Below are 20,105 nucleotides of genomic sequence, written 5' to 3'. Positions count from 1 at the left end.
AGGGCTACAGGTCTGGAGTCTGGGCTCACAAGGGTCGTTCCTGCTTTGGCAGTGAGGAGGGTGCAGCGCAACATGCTACTGCGATCGATTGGAGCCTACCGCACATCCCCAGGGGGAGCATTGCTGATTTTCATGAGGCTGTACCCCCTAGACGTTACAATCAGAGAGCAGGCTGCGTGCTGTTGGGCAAAAAGGGGACAAGTTGAAAAGATGGAGGGCATTTTGGGGGTGCGAGTGGGGGACAAACCGTCGATTAGAAGAAGGGGGAAGAATTATGGCAGTACTTCTGAGATAGGGACGAGACAGGCAGAAGAACCTACCAGTTACTTCCAAACATCAAGGAATGTCTTCAAATTAAACGTTTTCAACCTATTAAGGGACTACTGCACTTCCTCATTGGACATTGTCCGTATCCGGCATATCTCTGCCGGTTTGGGAAAAGGGCAATCCCTTCGTGTGACTGTGGTGCCGGGATAGGTACACCGGACCACGTCGTCCACAAGTGCCCCTTGTTTGATGATGTTGCCACGGAATTAAGGAACCAACTACCCAAGACAGACATTTCACTTGATCAGGAATCCGGTCACCTGTAACATCATTGACAGACTTGCCAGCGAGGTATCCACCAACGTCCTGCATGTATACCGAAGGGAGAGAGAGAGAGAGAGAGAGTGGCGAGCAATGAATCAACATCCCACAACCATCCCACATCGATGGCGCGCGGACTGGCCGACCGCCGTGACGATTGGAATCCGCCACGTCCTGGATTATGGGGATGGTGTGAACTTACCAAAATTAGACACTGCACACTGTTTATGACCCTAGTAGTTAGGATTCATTGGTAGAATATACTTTTCTGGATAATTTAGAAAGACCTGCAGCGATTTCCAGTTAAGGCCAGCCCAGTGTCAGGGGTACGCCCACTGGGACTAGCTCAGTGGGCACGGCCAAGAAAGAGGTTTGTATTTTGCTGGCACACTTAACGCTGCAGGACGTAGCTTGGTAGAGTAGTAGGTTGAATAGTAGGCTTTCCCATACAGTAGCTAGCTTTCCATCCTGTAGTTAATATTTAGTAGATAAAAGAATAGTAAATGCTGCTTGGTAATCAGTACATTGTATGTACTTAGGACCCACTAATGTTTTAGTTGGTGGGTTATTATGTATAATAATTGTTTTGATGAATAAAGATTTAAAAAAAAAAGGCTCACACAGCCTTAGACCCCAAATCTGTGGTACGGAGAAACCCCCTATATTGTCATTTTAAACCATAACTGTATTAAGTTTTCTTTGCTATTCTGGAAGGTTATAACATAACCTTTCATTTTTCAGTTTCTGTCTCCTCTCAGTTCACTTATTACATTTTTTTCCTTGTTGATAGCTCTAATTCTGAAGAAAATGCGTGCCCTTGTGTAACATTCCAGGAAAGATCAGAGAAAAGGTAACGCCTTATAAGATAGGCAACGTAAATTCGCATACTATGGAATATCTTAAAGTGACCAGTTAGTATGCTGTCCCTCCATAAACAGTTGTTGATACAGAAAGAGCCCTGAATCACTTTTTGAACATGTTTTAATTTCCGTAACTCAGTGCTATATCCTGTATTCTTTTGTCTGAAGATCCTTTGTTTCTATTTTCATAATTTCTATTTACTTGCGCAGGCACGCATTGACAGTCACACAGCAGTGGGTTTTCGTCGTTAACGTTTTGTCTAGTAGCAATTTCTTCCTTAGTCGTTAATTTACCTCTATTTTCCTGGAAAATATTTTCTAATTCCTTGCGATAGCTCCATTTTCGTGCCCGAATATTTCTCTCATTATTAGGCTCATTACTACGGCCTGAATCAGCAGTGGATGGATTTAGAATTGGAACAGCATCACTCTACCTGCATTTAGAACGAGTAGTCCACAGTTCTTTTCAAATCTCTTCCGTAATCGCAACCCACAAGAGCATTTTCAACTGGAAGCGAATCTGCAAGTCTCAAACACTTGTCTATTTTCTTTTTGTCTCACCGCTTCTAGGGCTCGTAGCAAATCATTATTTTTCACTTAAGAACTTTCTCTAAAAATCCCTCAACATGCCGATAATTAAGCCGTAACTCTGTATTCAATCACCAGTTAGTAACAAAAATTCACATTGACGCAAGCAACCTTGTTTTCGCTCGGAAACGCAATTACAACACAGAACATAGCGGCAGTCCCGGGCTGCTAGGCGCTGTCCGGGCTCGCTACTGTGGACACACCTCGTGATCCCTGCCGTGCCTTCTAGTATCCACGCTCACACCCTACTGACAGCGAAATCTTGAAAGGTCATTTTTATTCGCCATTTCACCTACATATTACCCAAGACATTTTGGCAACTTCGGAACCCTTGAAAAGAACGCGAAGCTGTGGGAATATCAGCACCTACTTTGTTGCCACATCTACCCACCATTTCCTTTCAATTCATAAATGAAACCTGAGTCTGACCCACACATTTGGTTAAAAATAATCTCATTTACTCCTACTAATAAGATTATAGCAACAATGTAACAGTCGAGCCCCTGAATGGAATTTAGTATTAACTCACACATTTCTAGAAAACTTGTGAACAGACATAAATGAAAAATTCTGCACTAAATGTTGATGCTTCTGCAGCTCGTTCCGAATTTTCTGCCTGAATGTTCAGCAGAGTTAAACTGTCAACTTCAAAGCCATTCGTGAACCATACTGACAGACCTATTTAGTGTCCCTTTTTAATGTCTCTCTCAGAAGTCTTTATTCTCATTTTTTAATCAAAATTAAATGCGCTGCCGAATCACTTGTAAAAACAGTACTGCAGTGTCAAATATCTACAGCCGACTTGATCCGTCTACATGTCACCATACCAAGTCATGGTTCATACATAGGGTAGGGAGGGCTCTAGAGGCGCTGTGCATCCAGCTTCCCAAGCCAGACAACCCCGACAGAAAATCAAGCAAGAGGTGGCAGCCCCATCACGTGCGCAGGTTGTGTGTCTTTGGCAATGTGGAATGTTAGACGACTGACCAACACAGAAAACGAGTTAAACTAAGTACGCAAGGAGAGGGAAGTATACACTGTAACAAGAGAAACTAAGAAAAACCAAGAGAAACAAAAGATGTGACTGACTACACGATAGCTTACAGTGTGTTCCCACAAAGAAAACGAGCCAGTGCTGGAGTGTCAATTTCAGTCAATGATAAATGGAGAGGGCAGGTTCGTCAATTCAACCTTATGAATAATGGACCATTTCAAATTCCAAGAGATTATCTAAAAGCTGTCTACAGCCCAGAGGAGGAAAGGATGATCCTCAGAAAGTGAATAAAAATCAACACGACAGACCATGTTGTCATCGCTGGTGATTGTAATGCAGAGCTGGAAATCTACCTACACCAGTAATATCAGGCTTATTTGGAGGAAAGATCTTTGATAATAATGGAAATGAACTACGCACAGTTGTTTCCAACAATTTTAAAATTACTACCACATTTTGCAGACAAAGACAGAACAAGTTTACGTGGAGTGCACGAAGATTAATGTCTGTGATTGATTACACACTGATTAATGATAAAATGAATAATCTGATGTAAGATATATTTGTTTGTAGAGGACGAGACATAGGTAGTGACCACTTCCCTCTACGCAGTAAGATAAGGCTACTGCCAAAATGAAAGGAGACAAACTCCTAAAGAAACCACACCACGAGTTGTTCAAAATACATCTTCTGTCGGAATACAGTATTAGGAAACTTCATCAGTACTGACTCCAAGGAAAGCTTCTTTTATTACCAGTCAATAAAGACAATATAGAACTGAATATCAAAACCGGCATAATTGAAGAAGCCCTACAAGCACTTGGTAGAAGGAAGAAAACAGATGGGGAAAATACTCAATTTGGAACACAGAAATTAAAGAAGTGATTAAAGAACAATACGTAGCTTGTCGAAGTTTCTACAGATGAAAACGTCAGGAAGTTTGCAGACGTACGGAATAAAGCGGAATGCTGCCCAACAATTACTGTGCAAATCTCACCAACAGTCTACTACATTCATAAGCGTCTTAGAACACGATGTACATGGCAGACAGCAATGTGCATACGAGGTCATGAAAGCGCTCAACAAGAAAGAAAAAGACGCTGCCTTACTAAACATTATAAGCAATGGATAAATTAGACAGATCAGTGGTGTACACTGAATGCTGAAAATGACACTCGAGAAAGTATGAACAATGAATCAGTAGCGCAATTACTACGGACGAACTACAATACGCTTTGAAAGGCATGAAATACAGGAAAAAAAAGAATAGATGGAATACATGCAGAGCTAATTAAATATGGAGGGTTACCACTAAATAAGACTTTACAATTAACAAATGAATGTTGGTCGAAATGTAAGATCCCAGACCATTGGTACATAGCAGAAGTGATCTCTCTCCAGGAAAGGGAAACACAGTGATTGTAGGAGCTATCGCGGCGTAAGTCTTCCAAACACTGGCTACATACTATATAGATAGATCAATGACGACATGCAGAATATTACAGAAACTATTATTTCTGAGGAACATAATGGTTTTAGGTCGTTTATGCACAGTCATTGTGGTTGTAATTAAAAACATGATAGGAAAAACACTGAGTTTAATGTACAAACCCATATGGTCTTACCGATCTTCAGAAGGCTTTTGGACGCGTGAGCCGTGATAGCCTATGGAAGATTATGTCCAAATATTGATATACGTACCACCTAACTGAGGTAGTGAAAAGTCTTTACAATAGCACATGCAATGCAGTAAACACAGGTAGGAATCGAACAGATGAAATAATTATTAACCAACGGGTTAGATAAGGATGTGGACTGTCACCTATCCTTTTTAATACTACAATGACATTACCGCAAATACAAATGTAAAGTAAATAAAGGAATTAACATAACGAATGAGCAATATCTGAATGTATTTCAGACTGACCTCCAAAGATCAGTGTACCAGCTAACAAAGATCAATATATCAGCAGAACGGAAGTACATCTTTAGAATTTCTAGTAACAAAACAAAAATAATGGCATTCTGAGGAAAATCTCCAGTCAGGTCAAAAATTGTTTTGGATAATTGAGTTTTAGAACAAGTGTCTCAACTCTTATTTAGGATCCGCTGGAAGTTTTGATTTGGACCCTGATATTGAAAATTAAATACAGAAATTTCAAGCTCTCTGTGGCGCCGCTAGCAGAACACTGGCTTATAAAGCACAAAAACAAACAGTCGTGATATTCTATAAAGTAACGGCGGTTCCGGTGTTATCTTACACAATCGAAAGTTTGTTTACCACAAGAAAATAAAATTCAAACAGAAGAAATGGGGTTCCTGAGAAAGACAAAGAGCTGCACAAGAAGATATGATTGAAAACGAAGAATTAGAAGAGAAATATTTCCATCATGAATGAAAAAGTTAAAAAAAATATCGTGAAGATTGGGAGCAAACACCTCATGATAATTCCAGGTCACAGAATTCCTCATACGATTGTGAACTACAAGCAGAAATGGGAGATATTGGAAGGCCTGGATAAAGATGGGTATGAGTTTGTTTCAAAGGTCGTAACAGGCAACAGCCTCATCCTTTAAAGGACGATGATAGTGTGTGTAGGTGGCTTGTGGGATTTGTTTGCTTAAAACAGCTTGAATACGTCCATAAAAATCACTCGTAGGAGCAGCTCCGTCATGTGATTGTGCAACAGAAATTTAAATTACGGTTGGTAGTTTTTTCTTAATGTAGGCGACCAAGTTTTTATAGGTTCGAAGACTAGGGACGTTTCGTATACGTTACCACCTAAATAGCACCGAATGACTATATTTTCTCAGTTTTCGAAAACCCTTTTGACTCTTCAAACATTAGAACAAAATACTGGGCTTCTTTCACTTCATGTGAGGCATTCCACCATATTGCTAAGGTTATAAGGATATTATTTGGTGTACCGTGAGGTGTTCATTTTTCCCGTTTAGGTTCACGTTTTTCCTAAGACAGATCCTTCCTTCAAAGTTCCAATGAAGGGAAAAAATTTCTGATTTGCACTATCTTTCTACTCACTATGAACTCTTCGTACAAGACCCTTGAGAGCTGTGTATCGAAGTAAATCGGCAGTCTCTTCCATCCCCCCTCCGTTTTCTTGAACGTCTAGAACGTATCTTTGATCCACTAGAGCAGCAACCGTTACATTCACCCCAACCTATTACTTGCAATTTATAGAACACGAGAGCGTATAATCCCTGAACTACAATTGCAAACCTTGTGCTTAAAGTAACAGGATGTAAACATGTACCAGTATAGTTTTAATGTTCATTGCACAGCACTGTTTACGGGATTACCAATAGGTTGCGATCCCACATCTGGGTTTCAAGCATAAAGAATATGTCCCTCATAGTGCCACTCATTGCATCCGCGAACAAACTGAACATGCGCAATAATCACTACTAAAAACTCGAATTAACGGGCCAACCACGAGAAGTAGAAATTCTTGCCAAACACTAACAAGAAAACACCTTAAATTAATGGAAAGAATCGTTCGTTATTGGTCGAAACAGCTGCTGGAAACTTATCACAAACAACTTCTCCCACTGCAGGAAGCAATGACCTACTCGTAAATTTCCTTATCACAGACAACGAATTTTATATGAATTACCTGTCCTCTTCCTGAAAATTCTGAAAACGTATTATGCAACGTTTGGTGGGTTTCTAAACTTATCTTCTCACACCCTTCACCCAGAGCTTTTCGAGTTTGATGGATACGAAATATGAAGTCAGATGACTGAAGGAAATCCTCTAATGCGAAAGTAAACAGCGCAGCCACTGCAGATTAAAGAATCAACAATGTATAGAGTCGAAACAGGCAAAATAATAATGTAAAAAGTGTTTTTGATGTTTACTGTAAAAAAATAATCGCAATGAGCATGCTATTATACAAATTGTATCAGAGGGACGTTTTAATGAGAGAGAGATATATATAAATATAGGGGACTTTCATTTTACATGCATAACATGTTAATAAGAACATCAAATGAAATATGAACACTGTCATTTTCTTAAAACTTAACATCCCAGCAAAATACAATTTACAAAAAATATCAGAGTTCACTTACCATGGCTGTTATCTTGATGGCACTCTCCTCCCAAAGCAAACACACACTCCTCAAAACCACTCGCACTCTCCTCAAAACCACTCGCACTCTCCTCAAAACCACTCGCACTCTCCTCAAAACCACTCGCACCCTCCTCAAAACCACTCGCACCCTCCTCAAAACCACTCGCACCCTCCTCAAAACCACTCGCACCCTCCTCAAAACCACTCGCACCCTCCTCAAAACCACTCGCACCCTCCTCAAAACCACTCGCACCCTCCTCAAAACCACTCGCACCCTCCTCAAAACCACTCGCACCCTCCTCAAAACCACTCGCACCCTCCTCAAAACCACTCGCACCCTCCTCAAAACCACTCGCACCCTCCTCAAAACCACTCGCACCCTCCTCAAAACCACTCGCACCCTCCTCAAAACCACTCGCACCCTCCTCAAAACCACTCGCACCCTCCACAAAACCACTCGCACCCTCCACAAAACCACTCGCACCCTCCACAAAACCACTCGCACCCTCCACAAAACCACTCGCACCCTCCACAAAACCACTCGCACCCTCCACAAAACCACTCGCACCCTCCACAAAACCACTCGCACCCTCCACAAAACCACTCGCACCCTCCACAAAACCACTCGCACCCTCCACAAAACCACTCGCACCCTCCACAAAACCACTCGCACCCTCCACAAAACCACTCGCACCCTCCACAAAACCACTCGCACCCTCCACAAAACCACTCGCACCCTCCACAAAACCACTCGCACCCTCCACAAAACCACTCGCACCCTCCACAAAACCACTCGCACCCTCCACAAAACCACTCGCACCCTCCACAAAACCACTCGCACCCTCCACAAAACCACTCCCCTCGAGACAAAACAACTCCCCTCGAGACAAAACAACTCCCCTCGAGACAAAACAACTCCCCTCGAGACAAAACAACTCCCCTCGAGACAAAACAACTCCCCTCGAGACAAAACAACTCCCCTCGAGACAAAACAACTCCCCTCGAGACAAAACAACTCTCCTCCCAAAGCAACAGCAACAACAACTCCTGCCAAGTCAGTGCGCAATACTCAATGTGAATACATCTAATCAAGTACGACGAATAACCCTCAGCAGTTCGTATCATCCGTTGCAGCCGTCAGGCAGATCACATGACTCGATAGCAGCGCCTCTCGTGGCACCCCACCAACCATCCGTCTGACAAATTGGCTGTGTGTCGGTGTTTTGACTGACCGACCGACGAATTTTTATCGTCGGGTAGTCGGGCGCGTCCGACCAGTCGACAACTGACCCAAGAAACTGTGTCGTGTGTATCGCGATCGTGACAAACGCATGACTAAAACTCCAGTTCTGACACAGCTCTCGGAATTAAATACTGTTGTAATATACATTTCTACGTCCGAGGCGGACGAAACTTTAAGGACAGAGTTTTTAGAGAAATTCAAAGACTGTACATCTTTTCGCGACACATAGTGTGAGGAGTATAACAATAGAGGTGCAAGAAATGAAGCACTTATTTCATTTTTTAACGAATCCATAACGGTTTCTCTATGTGCAACACGAGATTAAGTCTGTTGATCTTCTTTATTTATGTTTTTAGATTTTAATTTCCCTGTAGACCAAATGTGGCATCTTTAATTTTTAATTATTTATTTATTTATTGCAATTCTAACGCTGAGCGAGTTGTTGCAGTGGTTAGCACACTGGACTCGCATTCGGAAGGACGACGGTTCAATCCCGCGTCCGGCCATCCTGATTTAGGTTTTCCGTGATTTCCCTAAATCGCTCCAGGCATATTCCGGGATGGTTCCTTTGAAAGGGCACGGCCGAGATCGATGACCTCGCTGTTTGGTCTCTTCCCCCAAACAACCCAACCGAGCAATTCTAACAGTCGCTAAATGTTTCATTTCTTACGTATCCATTGTATTTACTAGATGATGCGCGCCACCGTCATGTGTAGTCTTTCTTGTTCAAATATGATATGAGTTTCTGAAATTTGCAGATCATCTTTTGTATAGCATCCGTAAATAAATTAATAACGTTTTGTTTTATTTATTTTATCATGATTTATTACCTCTGTCAACTATAGATCACGTTGCACGTTTCAGGAATAATTTTAGGTAATAATTGCAGCGGTATGACAGTACTGAATCTTACGTCTGCCGCCAGTGACGAGAAATCGTAATGCAACTAACAGTCTCTCCTCGGAGTTTAGCACCTCTCTCAGGACTGCATTATTTCTCCTTTAAGAATGATGTCCAGCAGCCCCGAAATGCATGATTCACCCCTTCTTAAATAATCAGGAAAATTATAAGCTCCCAGCCTGAACATGGGTGAATTTCTTCCCTTGCGTTGGCCACTTCTTTGCCCACAGCTTTCTCTGTTTTTTTCCCTTCTCACCTTTAAAACACCCAAAGCAAACCGCGTTATTATTTTTCTGAAAAACCAGGCGAGATCTCGTAGAACAAAAACGGAATTAACTGAAGATAAAACAAACAACAGGGCGGCACTATAATCGCCGAGTACAGTCGGTTCGGACGTGTGTAGGCTGCGACCAATTTGGTCATTCTGTCATCCGATAAATTTGTGTGTGTGTAGGAGCCTTGTATACGCACATACTGTTCATTGAGACCCTAAACCGATGACAAATCCGTATTTTCTGCTTCTCGACGCTGAGCTGCCTCTGTTTCCTTTGCCTGGCCTTCGATGACAGCCAGCGCAGCTGGATAGATGTTTTCGCTCTGGCGCAAATTTTAATTACTTCCGGATGAAAAATGGACAATTGTTCCCAAAGTATGGAGCACAGGTTCTTAGTGACACCAATTTCCGTGGAGAAATTGTGGTTCCATAGATCTGGACAAAAAAAATTTCGTAGCTGGGAGGTGGAGGTTAGAGTTAAACGTGCTGTGTACAGCGAAGCCATTAGAGACGGAGCACAAGCTCGGACTGTTGAAGGGTGGACTAGGAAGTCGGCCGTGCCCTTTCACAGGAACCATCCCGACATTTGCAGTAAGCAATTTAGGGAAATCACGGAAATCCCATACCTAAATGGCCGGACGCAGGTTTGCACTGTCAACCTGCCGAATGCGAGTCCAGTGTGCTAACCACTGCGTTACCTCACTCGATAATTTCATAGTAGTTTGAAGGAGCGATTCTGAGGCTACAAGCAAACCTCCGCGAGAAATCGTGGTCAGCCACTCAACCGAACTTTCCTCAAGCATTGCCAGTAACTCCCCATAGTGTGTCGCCAGTGATCTGTCGTAATGTTGCTTCGGTATACTACATATAGTATTGAAATCCTTCAACGCTGAAGTCGGAAGCCTGTTATGAGACATCGGAATCTGCTATTGCGAAATCTAGATTTTCGAGCTCTTTCTCTCATTGGGTTACTATCAGTGTCTCACTGTCAGTAAAGGACCCTACCCTACACATGCGCCGGTTTACCGACCGACCGATAAATTGTGCCCGTGTAGCTTGTTGACCGACCGACCGACTAACAGTACGCCTCTAGGCTTGTTGGTCTGAAGAGAGATTTTTCTTTGCGGTGGGTTGGTTGGCTAAGAGTAGCAGACAGCCGCACCCGCCTGCCCGCGACCCCATTCGCCGTGCAAATCGTGTAGTCTGTCGTGCAAGCCGCCCCACAACAGTTCCTTTTCAGTCACCGCGCGCGGGGTTCAGCGCACTCCGAATGTGGCTAACATGGCAGTGTGCGAGGCAGACGAAATTTGTATGAGAGAGTTCCTGGAAAGTTTTCGTGTCTTCAGACGTCTGTGGGACATGCCGTGCGAGCAGTATAGCAATAGAGGGTAAGAAGTGAAGTGCTTCTTTCATTTTTAACGAATCTGTAGTAGTTTCATGTGGCAAACAGAGAAATTAAAATGCACATTTTTGTGAATAACTGTTGGTCGTCTGTCTGTTTCTCGATTTTATTCCCTATACTCATCGGAAAGGAAGTCTGATAATCTTAAATACAGACAGATTGGATTTTTATTTAATTTCCGATACGTAGCGAAAATAAAAACTAAAAACCGAATTATAGACACATTTGGTTCATTATTAGAAGTGTTACAAAAATTCAACCTATCGTCGCTCCTCCTGCTATGAAGAGCAAAGTGAAGAGCTTTTCTCAAGTTCTAACAACTGTTAAGTGCTTCATTTCTTATGAATATGTTGCTGAATTTATTACATAATACGCGCCGCCGCCATTTGCAGTCGTCGTCCTAATCTGAAATGAATTTCTTGAACTTACAGGGGATATTATTACATTCGAACATAAATTCATAAAGTTTACATAAATATATTTTAATTATCGTTTCGCTTCAGCTTTATCACGAGTATTTCCTCAAGCAACTATTAATCACCTTGCAGATTTCATGAATCCTTTTAGATAATTTTGGGGATTAATTGCGCTGAATCTGAGGTCCTCGTAAATTCCGCCAGTGGCTAGAAATCGTATTAGCTATCGTATGACGACGTTCAGGAGCTCCGAAAAGCATTTTTCATCCATTCTTAAATAATTCCGAAAATCCTCGGGTCTCAGCTCCGTAAGTAAGAAAGCGTAGGTGCATTTGGTCCAATGCACTAGCCATTTCTTTTCCTACAGTTTTATCACGGCTTTTTCTGGCCTTGTTAGTTCGAACAGCCAAGCCAAATCCCAATTATTTACCTGTGGAATACTAAGCGGTATCGCGTAGAACAGAACGTCATAACCAGCTCTAGGAGCAGGGGGGCGCTGAAATCATGTAGTCGGTCGGGACGTGTGTTGTGTAGACTGTTACGAAATTTGTCGGTCGGTCAATAAACTGTGTGTAGTAGAGCGGTTGATGTTGGGGCGGGCTAGTTTTGCATGACGGAGTAATAGAGCACAACATGAGGGGTGTGCTGAGCACAGCCTACATAGACAGCCTGCCCGCACCAGTGGCCGAGCGTAGAGGCCGTGGCCAAGTCATACGTAATGTTAGACTCCAAAAACGTCAAACGTACCTTCATCCCTGCGCAACTACATCCACCACAGGATTCTCATTCGTGATGTATTTGTAATCATGCAGAGTGAGGAAGTATTTGCAGTAACAAGTAAAACTGAAACCAATGCGTAAACGTAGAGGAAGCGGGAGTGTCCAAAAAGCGAAGTAAGGAATAAATATTTGTTGTAAACTGAAACAGAAATTCTACAGCATGTGTCACGCGTAAACTGATCGTTTCTGTGTTTCCAGTTGCGAACACTCATTTAAAGAAATACAGTTGTATGAAATCCCCCACTATCTCCTTCAGGAATGTAGGTTGTAATAAAAAACAGCCAAGTTTGTTGCAATGTGTGCTAAAAAGGTGACACCTTTTAGAGGTGAGAGGTGTTTCTGATGACAGTTCCAAAGAAATAGGCTAAGAATTAATTCATCTTGGTGCAAATTATCGAGAAGTCGGCGTTTCAGATGTTACGTCAAATATTTCTACTGTAAGTATGCATGTCAAAGAAGAGGCTTCTTGCAGTCCGAAACCGTATTATAATCTTGTTATAAAATTATTAATACAAAATTCTCTACGACGGTTGATATACGTGGACTGATTCGTATAAAAGGCGCATTATTTGACACAGCACATAAGCACATATTGGTCTCTTGTGAATAACATTCAATTTATAACCGAATTCCCAGACGTTAAGCTGACAGGAGTAAATACAAGGTGTATACGAGGACGAGAAAAAAAATTCCAGGATTTCTCGGTTAAAATTAGACTTTCTCCAGGGTGAAAATACACTTTTTCCTTGTTAAGTGACAGGGTACTTTTCCTCGAACCTTTAAAATTTATCAATCCTTTGAATGGTTATGGCTTTATACACCAGCGTAGTACTTCTCGGCCCTTTAGAAAGCCACATTCAGTAAAAAACATAAATGAATTTGGAAACGTGTACGCTACATATTTTCGTATTACGGAAGTGTAAATTTAAATTCCACCAAACGCCGCATGTCACTTTCTGAAGCGTTGAAATAAAGATTGCAATGCGCTTTTGTAGCCAGTCATAGCTCATGTCACGTGATCTCGCCAGGCGATGACAGCGGATATTCGAGCATATGACACGTGATAGCAATACCACTGTTCAGTAGCGGGTTCACAGATAGGAAACGTTAATAATGGTTCAAATTAATATACATCTTGTTACTACAAGAAAAGCAAAGTTTTCACATATAATCTTGGTCTCTAAGATTAATAAGCTGCAAGAGAAGCTAAGCTTTAACATATCATGTTGATTTTTTGCGCGTTACACTTACACTTCCCACAAAGGACATGACTGATCTTCTGAGCTCGAAATTTTTCTAAATGTTCGTACCAGACTTGATTTTTAAATGAGTCAAACGCTCTGTGATTTAAGGAGTTCATCGTAAATTCTCGCACATAGTACATCTTACATAAAAGGAAATTTACTTTGAAAGTAACGATTTTCAAACAACTATTCGCAATATTTTCCCGCGACCTGTTAGAAATAGGTTCGCCTCAGTAGTTGCCAGAGCGCCAGATAACAGGCGTCACCGCGCTTGCGCAGCTACTAGGATTCTGGAAGCTCGTATGTTCGTAGGTGTAAGACATTAAACGATCTTACATTGTCATAAAAGGAAAAGACATCAGAGTATACTCAAAGTGCATCGGAATTTCGTGAACCACACTAAAACGCGTAATTCGGCTTGAAGTGAACATTCCTATGTCCAGATTCGGATGTAAATTTTCTTGGAGTACCAGTAATGTATTATTTCATCTTTGGTTCTTCATTATGACATAACTTCATACGTGCTAGAAGATGAAAACATGCACTTTTGAAATGCAGCAAACCGTTGAAACCAGCCAGTAGTGTGGAATTACACACTTCGTTTCAAATAGACTGCCTCAGTGGAAAAGATTAATGAAAGCCAAATCTCTTCGACAAATATAACTTCATTGTTCTGTAAGGCTATTAATGCTTGACTGTCAGAAAGATGGAAATAAAATAAAATCGGAAACTAATAACATATTTTAGCCTTCCGTACTCGTGTCAATGTATTTTAATTCACTTGATAGCTCTCAGCCACAGAAATCCATTTTGTTTTCACTTGACGTGAGAGCAATAAACGAAGAGAAAACAGCAAAATCACTGAACGTAAACGTCGGTCGCGTGAAGATTATCACCTTTCCCACTATAACTGAGACTCGCAATCAATATTGGATGGGATAATTTGTAACCGGGAGAACAAGAACTCTTCAGAAAATTTGCATTATTTATTGCCTATAGCTAATAACTCGTTTTTTGTGTGATATAAAATTAAATATAGGATACATCAAACCAGTAGAAGAGACACGCAAGACAGTACATTTCGTCAGACATTAAACCTAGCATTTTTACTCTCTAACTTTGTTACAGATTTACATGACGTGCTTTCCTTTCTGGGAAAGAATCTATTACCTCATCAAAGATCGTCAAATGTTTTGCTACATGAAAAAAGAAATTATTTGGCTAATACTGAAAAAGCCGTTAGTACATACAATACCCAAGACTTGGTGATTTCTCAATCTGATTACGTGTTTGTCACTGCTAGATAAAACAAAATAAGCCTGTCTAATATTGTAGCTATCTTAACAAACACCAAATAAACGAGGCAGTTTTGGCACAAATGGTCATTTTTACAACACGAGAAAATATAATTCACGAAGTACCAATATCAAATGCTTATCAAGCCTACTACAAGCAAAAAGCTTCATGTTCGGAAGTAGTTTCACATTTCATTCATATGCTCCAGCTTCCCAAGCATGAGATCGAAAGTAGTAGTACGAAATTTTTGTGTAAAATTGGAATCGTCGCTGCTCGGGAGTAACCGAGCGGTCTATGGGCGCTGCAATCATGGACTGTGTGGCTGGTCCCGGCGGAGGTTAGTCCTCCTTTGTGTGTGTGTGTGTGTGTGTGTGTGTGTGTGTGTGTGTGTGTGTGTCCTTAGGCTAAATTTGGGTTAAGTAGTATGTAAGCTTAGGGACTGATGACCTTAGCAGTTAAGTTCCATAAGATTTCACACATACTTCAACATTTTTTTGGAATCGTCTTACTCTTACATAATTTGTGTGATATCCCCGTTTCTGCTCCTTCGTTCTAATAAACATTCTTGTCGTGAATAATTACGTAAGTTATTCTCCGGTTAGCTTCACTAACCCTGCCACAATCAACGGTTTAGTTATCCCGCGTTTATTCTCCGGTTAGGCATTATTAGGTGTTCATATATAGATGAGCGAGGTTTCTACGGCTGCCGCCCCCTCTCTTATCCCAACCTCCATCGTTCACGGTCTATCCAGTCTCCTTCATTAAGACTTCTCGCCGCCGTTGCTTCGTTGACGTCGTCTTTCCAACATCTCGCAGGTCTACAGCGCTTCCTTCTTTGATGTGGAGTCCATTACCATACCCGTTTTGGCCATCTTGTGTCTGGAATACGCTGTAAGTGACTATACCAGAGTAGGCGCTTCCTTTCTATCTAGTCTAGGATTGTGCTTTTGACATTCATAACCTCTCTGATCCTATCACTTGTAATATGGTCAAGTCTGGAGTATCCACAACTTCGCCTCCAGAAATCCATCTCGACAGCCATCAGGCGATCTTTCTGCCTCTGAGTTAGTTCCCACAACTCTGCACCATGTGTTGTGATACTTCCAATAATTGAGCAAGCGTACAATGATCTCTTCTCCTCGAAAGCTAACAAGCTGATTACTCTGGTCAACAATACGCAATTCTAGGTAATCCAGTATCTGAACTGTTACTGGGACATATATAGTTTGTGTGGGCTTGAACTATTTTATACCCAGTGCCGACTGTAGGGATGAATCAACTTATCGTTGTGGTATGAGTTTGTGGCAATATTGCTCTCAACGTGGATTGTGCTGACTGGTAGTATATCTACAGCTTGATCCGATGCATAAAATTTACTGGCGTCCCTCACCAAAACACGATCATTTGCAAAACCTAGCAGTGGACCTATTGAATCTGTCTAAAGTCGATCGTAGCTCTCTGCCCGTATTTGATTTACGGATATTAATGTTTGCCCGCAGTTCAATACCTTTTCCTGACTGTTTTAACACTTCGTTTAAATCATCAATATCGTAGGCACCAAGTTGTATTTGTAGACTCTCCTTCCGACCGTCAATTTCCAGATGCTCTTCGTGATATTTGGAATGCTGTTATACGCCTCCAGACCAATCAGAGCAATACGCCAGTCCCCTGCACTTAAATCGGCGGAAAGTAATCTGCACGTAATGCTGACACTCGCTCTTTTAAAGTCAGTGTGTATGACATAGCATCTAAACCTCAAATGATGGGTGTGCGTTCAGTTATGGCTCTTTCATATGTGTGGATGTTCGCACACCGGCTCTGACAAGGAGAGGAGGAAGCGCGCATTCCACACTTCTCACCGTTCGGTCTAAATATAGCGCGCATTCCAGAAGTTCGTTGATGCAGGCGAAGGCTAATTTGCCATGGCTGTGATGAGGAACATAATGCGGAGATGCCCGCACAGGTATGTGTTAAAGTCCTGACATCGCCGTAGATTGTAGAAAACACGACTTTTGCTGGTGAAGTAGCGCTGTGAATCTTCAGGCGGCTGTAAATCCCCAAATGAATCGAAATATTGTACTGTATTGGCACTTTTCTTAACATACGCCACCCAATGGATTCCTGGACTCCCAGCAACATCTAAATTTAAAATTCCGCACTCATTAGTCCGCCACATAGTCTCCGGTAATGTATCCCGCATAAAGACGCCACGGAATCCAGGAATGTGATGTTTCTCTTTAACAATATTAATAATATCTTTATTCGTAAGTACTCGATCAGGTAGGATAACTAACGAACTTTTTTATTTATGAAGAGACCTAGTCCTTTTCTGTATGGTTTAAAGTAGAGACCCTTTCCGATAGCTGCTGCTTCCGTGGCCCGATTATGTCTTCTGGCTTCCTCTAGATGCGCCTGTGCATTTTTTGACGCTCTGGCTACAGCTGCAGCCCCGACCTGTGAGTGAACCTACCGCCGACAGAGCTGCAAAAGTCTGGAACGAGGAACGGAATAATTCCATCTGATGTGTTTGGTAGTGGTAGGACTCTAGGTGGTTTAATTGCAGTCTTCTTCTTGGCCTCCCCGCCCCCCCCCCCCTTCAACACACGTTTAGCTGCACACATCGAAGTGAGAATACAGTTTTTCAAAGAACCTGGTTCCTCCTTCGCCCCGAAAGCTGTTCGCGCTGCATTCATAATTCGTTTGTAATTCATCACCCCCATGTCCAATTTAATTTTTCCACGCATGGTTTTATCAACTACGAATGCAGCAACGTGTTGACATATTCAGAGATCTTTTCTTCGTCTTATTTGCTTAGCTCTATCGGCTGATATTCGGTCGGCAACGTGGCATGCTGGGAGATCTTTATTTGCAGGCTTCGTGTAGTAGGTTAATACCGCTACCACCGTGTGCCAGGCGTTTCTGAATCTTTGTCCCAGGCCCACAGAAGTTGTATCCCGGAATGTGTAATTCAACAGGCAATTTTTCAAAAATACCACCTCCACCTCTTATGGTGTGCTGCCTATCATGCATGGTACGCTACTGAGGAGATAGAGGTCTACGCTTCCTGTTATATACTAACTCGTCAGCGTCAATCCAACTGTTTTCTGATTATGGAAATCCTAACAATTTAACTAGCGCTCTATTCCCGCGACGTCTTATCACGCGTTCGATGAGAAATACATCTGGTTCTGAACTCTTCTGCAATTCCTCTGTGTAAAAGCATCCAGCAATTTCTTCACCCTTGCCATCCTTTAGGATATATGTCCTAGGGTTCGTTCTGTTCACTTTGGATACTGTGAATATCTCCGCTGACCAGTTTGGTAAGTAAGATTTCTCGAACGCTGACTTGTATTTTGAAATATGTACTAAGTCGCCTACATTGAACCTCTGTTTGCGCGGGTCCAGCATTTAATGTGGAAATATACTTTGTCCATGAGTGAATTATAGCGAACATCGGTCGGTCTCATTTTTATTGAACTATGTTTGGTTCGATTATACCGCGCAATTATTTGTGGGATGATATCTAGCCACTTGTAAGAACCGCGAAGATTAAAAGGTATTCACATTTGAGCTTTGACCATTCTGTTCAAACTGTCCACGAATCTAGCTTTCAGGTGGGTAAACGTCGAGTAGTCGTGTATCCCGTACCGCTCCATCACAGTCTTGAAATGTTCATTGTAAAACTCACCACCATGATCGGTTTCAAGATTGTCTGGTCATCGATTCCATCCTGTCTGCAGCAAACGCTCAAACACTACAGCAACATCTCTACCGGTTTTAGTTTTGACAGGTAATGCCCATGCGAATTTAGAGTATGTATCAATAACCATTAAAATGCATTTGAATCCATTATTCTCATGTGAATATTGACTCATATTTACAAGACTGGCCTCCCACAAGTCATCCAGCCGCTTAATCATAACATGCCTCCGAGGATATGTTTTGCGTGGTGGCTTACGCAGTTCTCGAACTACCGTCTCCATACTTATTAAATAATACCTCTCTCTCAAAACTCAGAGATTATCGAAACAACCTCATTCGAATGAGCTGTACTGCCTGCAGCAGCAGAAGCCATCAACAGTCGAAGTCTATTAGTTCATCCGGCTCATCGTAATATATATAGTGTGGGAGTTTATTGCTCACGTCTTTATGCTGAAAGTCTACACCCTCACCAATGGTTTCAGGATGCTCATTCAGTAAAGGTTGTATAATGGCTCTGTATTTAGATTTTTGCAAGGTTTCTCAGTGTTGTCAGGAATTTTATACAGCTCAGTCAATTGCAGTATTTCACCATACACTTTGCGATTATTGGTAGAGTATTTTAAGTTTTTTGAGGGCGTTAGGAAGATTAGATTCATTAAGCCAGGTGTTCTTTTAAACTCTGTATCCCCGATGCGTGTCGTGCTATCGGATAAACTTAGTTTGAGAGCCTAGCATGTACGATCTCTCCCTGCTGACACCAAATGTTCTGTCTTACCCGCCCAATACTGGTTGGTGAATTCTGCGATTGAATCATTATCACGCGAAGCCATCTTAGTGATAGATTCGGTAACAAGTTTAAAAGTTTCTCTTAATGTTTGCTCGCAACCCATATGCCCCAATTTCTCTGGAACTGCTTTGCGTGCCTGAATGACTTCATGCTTTCTGGACATCTCGTAGCATACCATGGTGTAGTGTCTACTGACGCACTCAGCTATTTTGTACGTTTATATATGGAGAAACTGCTGGAAGTTCCGGCTATAACTACCATCATTCAGTTTCGGCCTTTTATCAATAACGAGAAAACCGGATTGTGAGTGATTTCAACAATCAGCACATATCTTTACAAATTCATTGTATGACATGTCACTCCCTACATGAGCCTGGTAAATGTATTTTAAATTGAGATTGTCTTGTTTGAAGGCTATAATGAGGTTGGCATTATCCCTCACCAACTGTTTTGGGATCCTGGAATACGTCTGAGATAAAATACGTAAACACCCATATGACGACCAAAGCAGAAATATCTACGAATTTGATCCTGCTTTTCGACAGCCACATAGTCAAATATGAAGACAGTGTTAGGCTTTACCTTTTCAGGTGGGGGGGGGGGGGGATGTCGTAGCTTTCACTGAATGCTCTGTACATTACACCATCTACCCCATCTAATATTTTCTGCAGTAACTGGTACTTGCGTGGAAGCAGTGTTTCAGAGTAGACGAAAAGGTGCTTGAAGCGGACTCAGTCTATGTGTCTTAAGAGCCATGAAGAAATTCGTCTAACCACAGTTGAAAGGACCTAAAATTATAGCTCGTATGCTGTTGGGAAGGAGTGCTCCATTCTTCTTCTTCTTCTTGGTCTTCTGGTCTTGATCATCACAGGACCAGTCACAAACAACAGTCTTTGCAGCAAGTGTGCATCACCCAGCCTGCCACGATTCCTATTGTGCTAT

At 41.9% G+C, this 20,105-nt stretch overlaps 1 protein-coding gene across 1 annotated transcript in view; it reads right to left on the bottom strand.

Annotated features, from left to right (window-relative positions):
- Positions 1-7,110: 7,110 nt before the first annotated feature.
- The window catches only part of LOC126109498 (uncharacterized), a 44,447-nt gene continuing 31,452 nt past the window's right edge, over positions 7,111-20,105 (bottom strand). The window contains exon 2 of the mRNA XM_049914521.1: positions 7,111-7,980. Coding sequence (XP_049770478.1) covers positions 7,111-7,980 — 870 coding nt within the window. The remainder of the gene's footprint in view (positions 7,981-20,105) is intronic.

This window comes from Schistocerca cancellata, chromosome 12 (assembly GCF_023864275.1).
Source record: "Schistocerca cancellata isolate TAMUIC-IGC-003103 chromosome 12, iqSchCanc2.1, whole genome shotgun sequence".
NCBI classification, from domain to species: Eukaryota; Metazoa; Arthropoda; class Insecta; order Orthoptera; family Acrididae; genus Schistocerca; species Schistocerca cancellata.
Note: the sequence above shows the minus strand (reverse complement) of the source record. Positions and strands in the feature narration are given on the sequence as shown.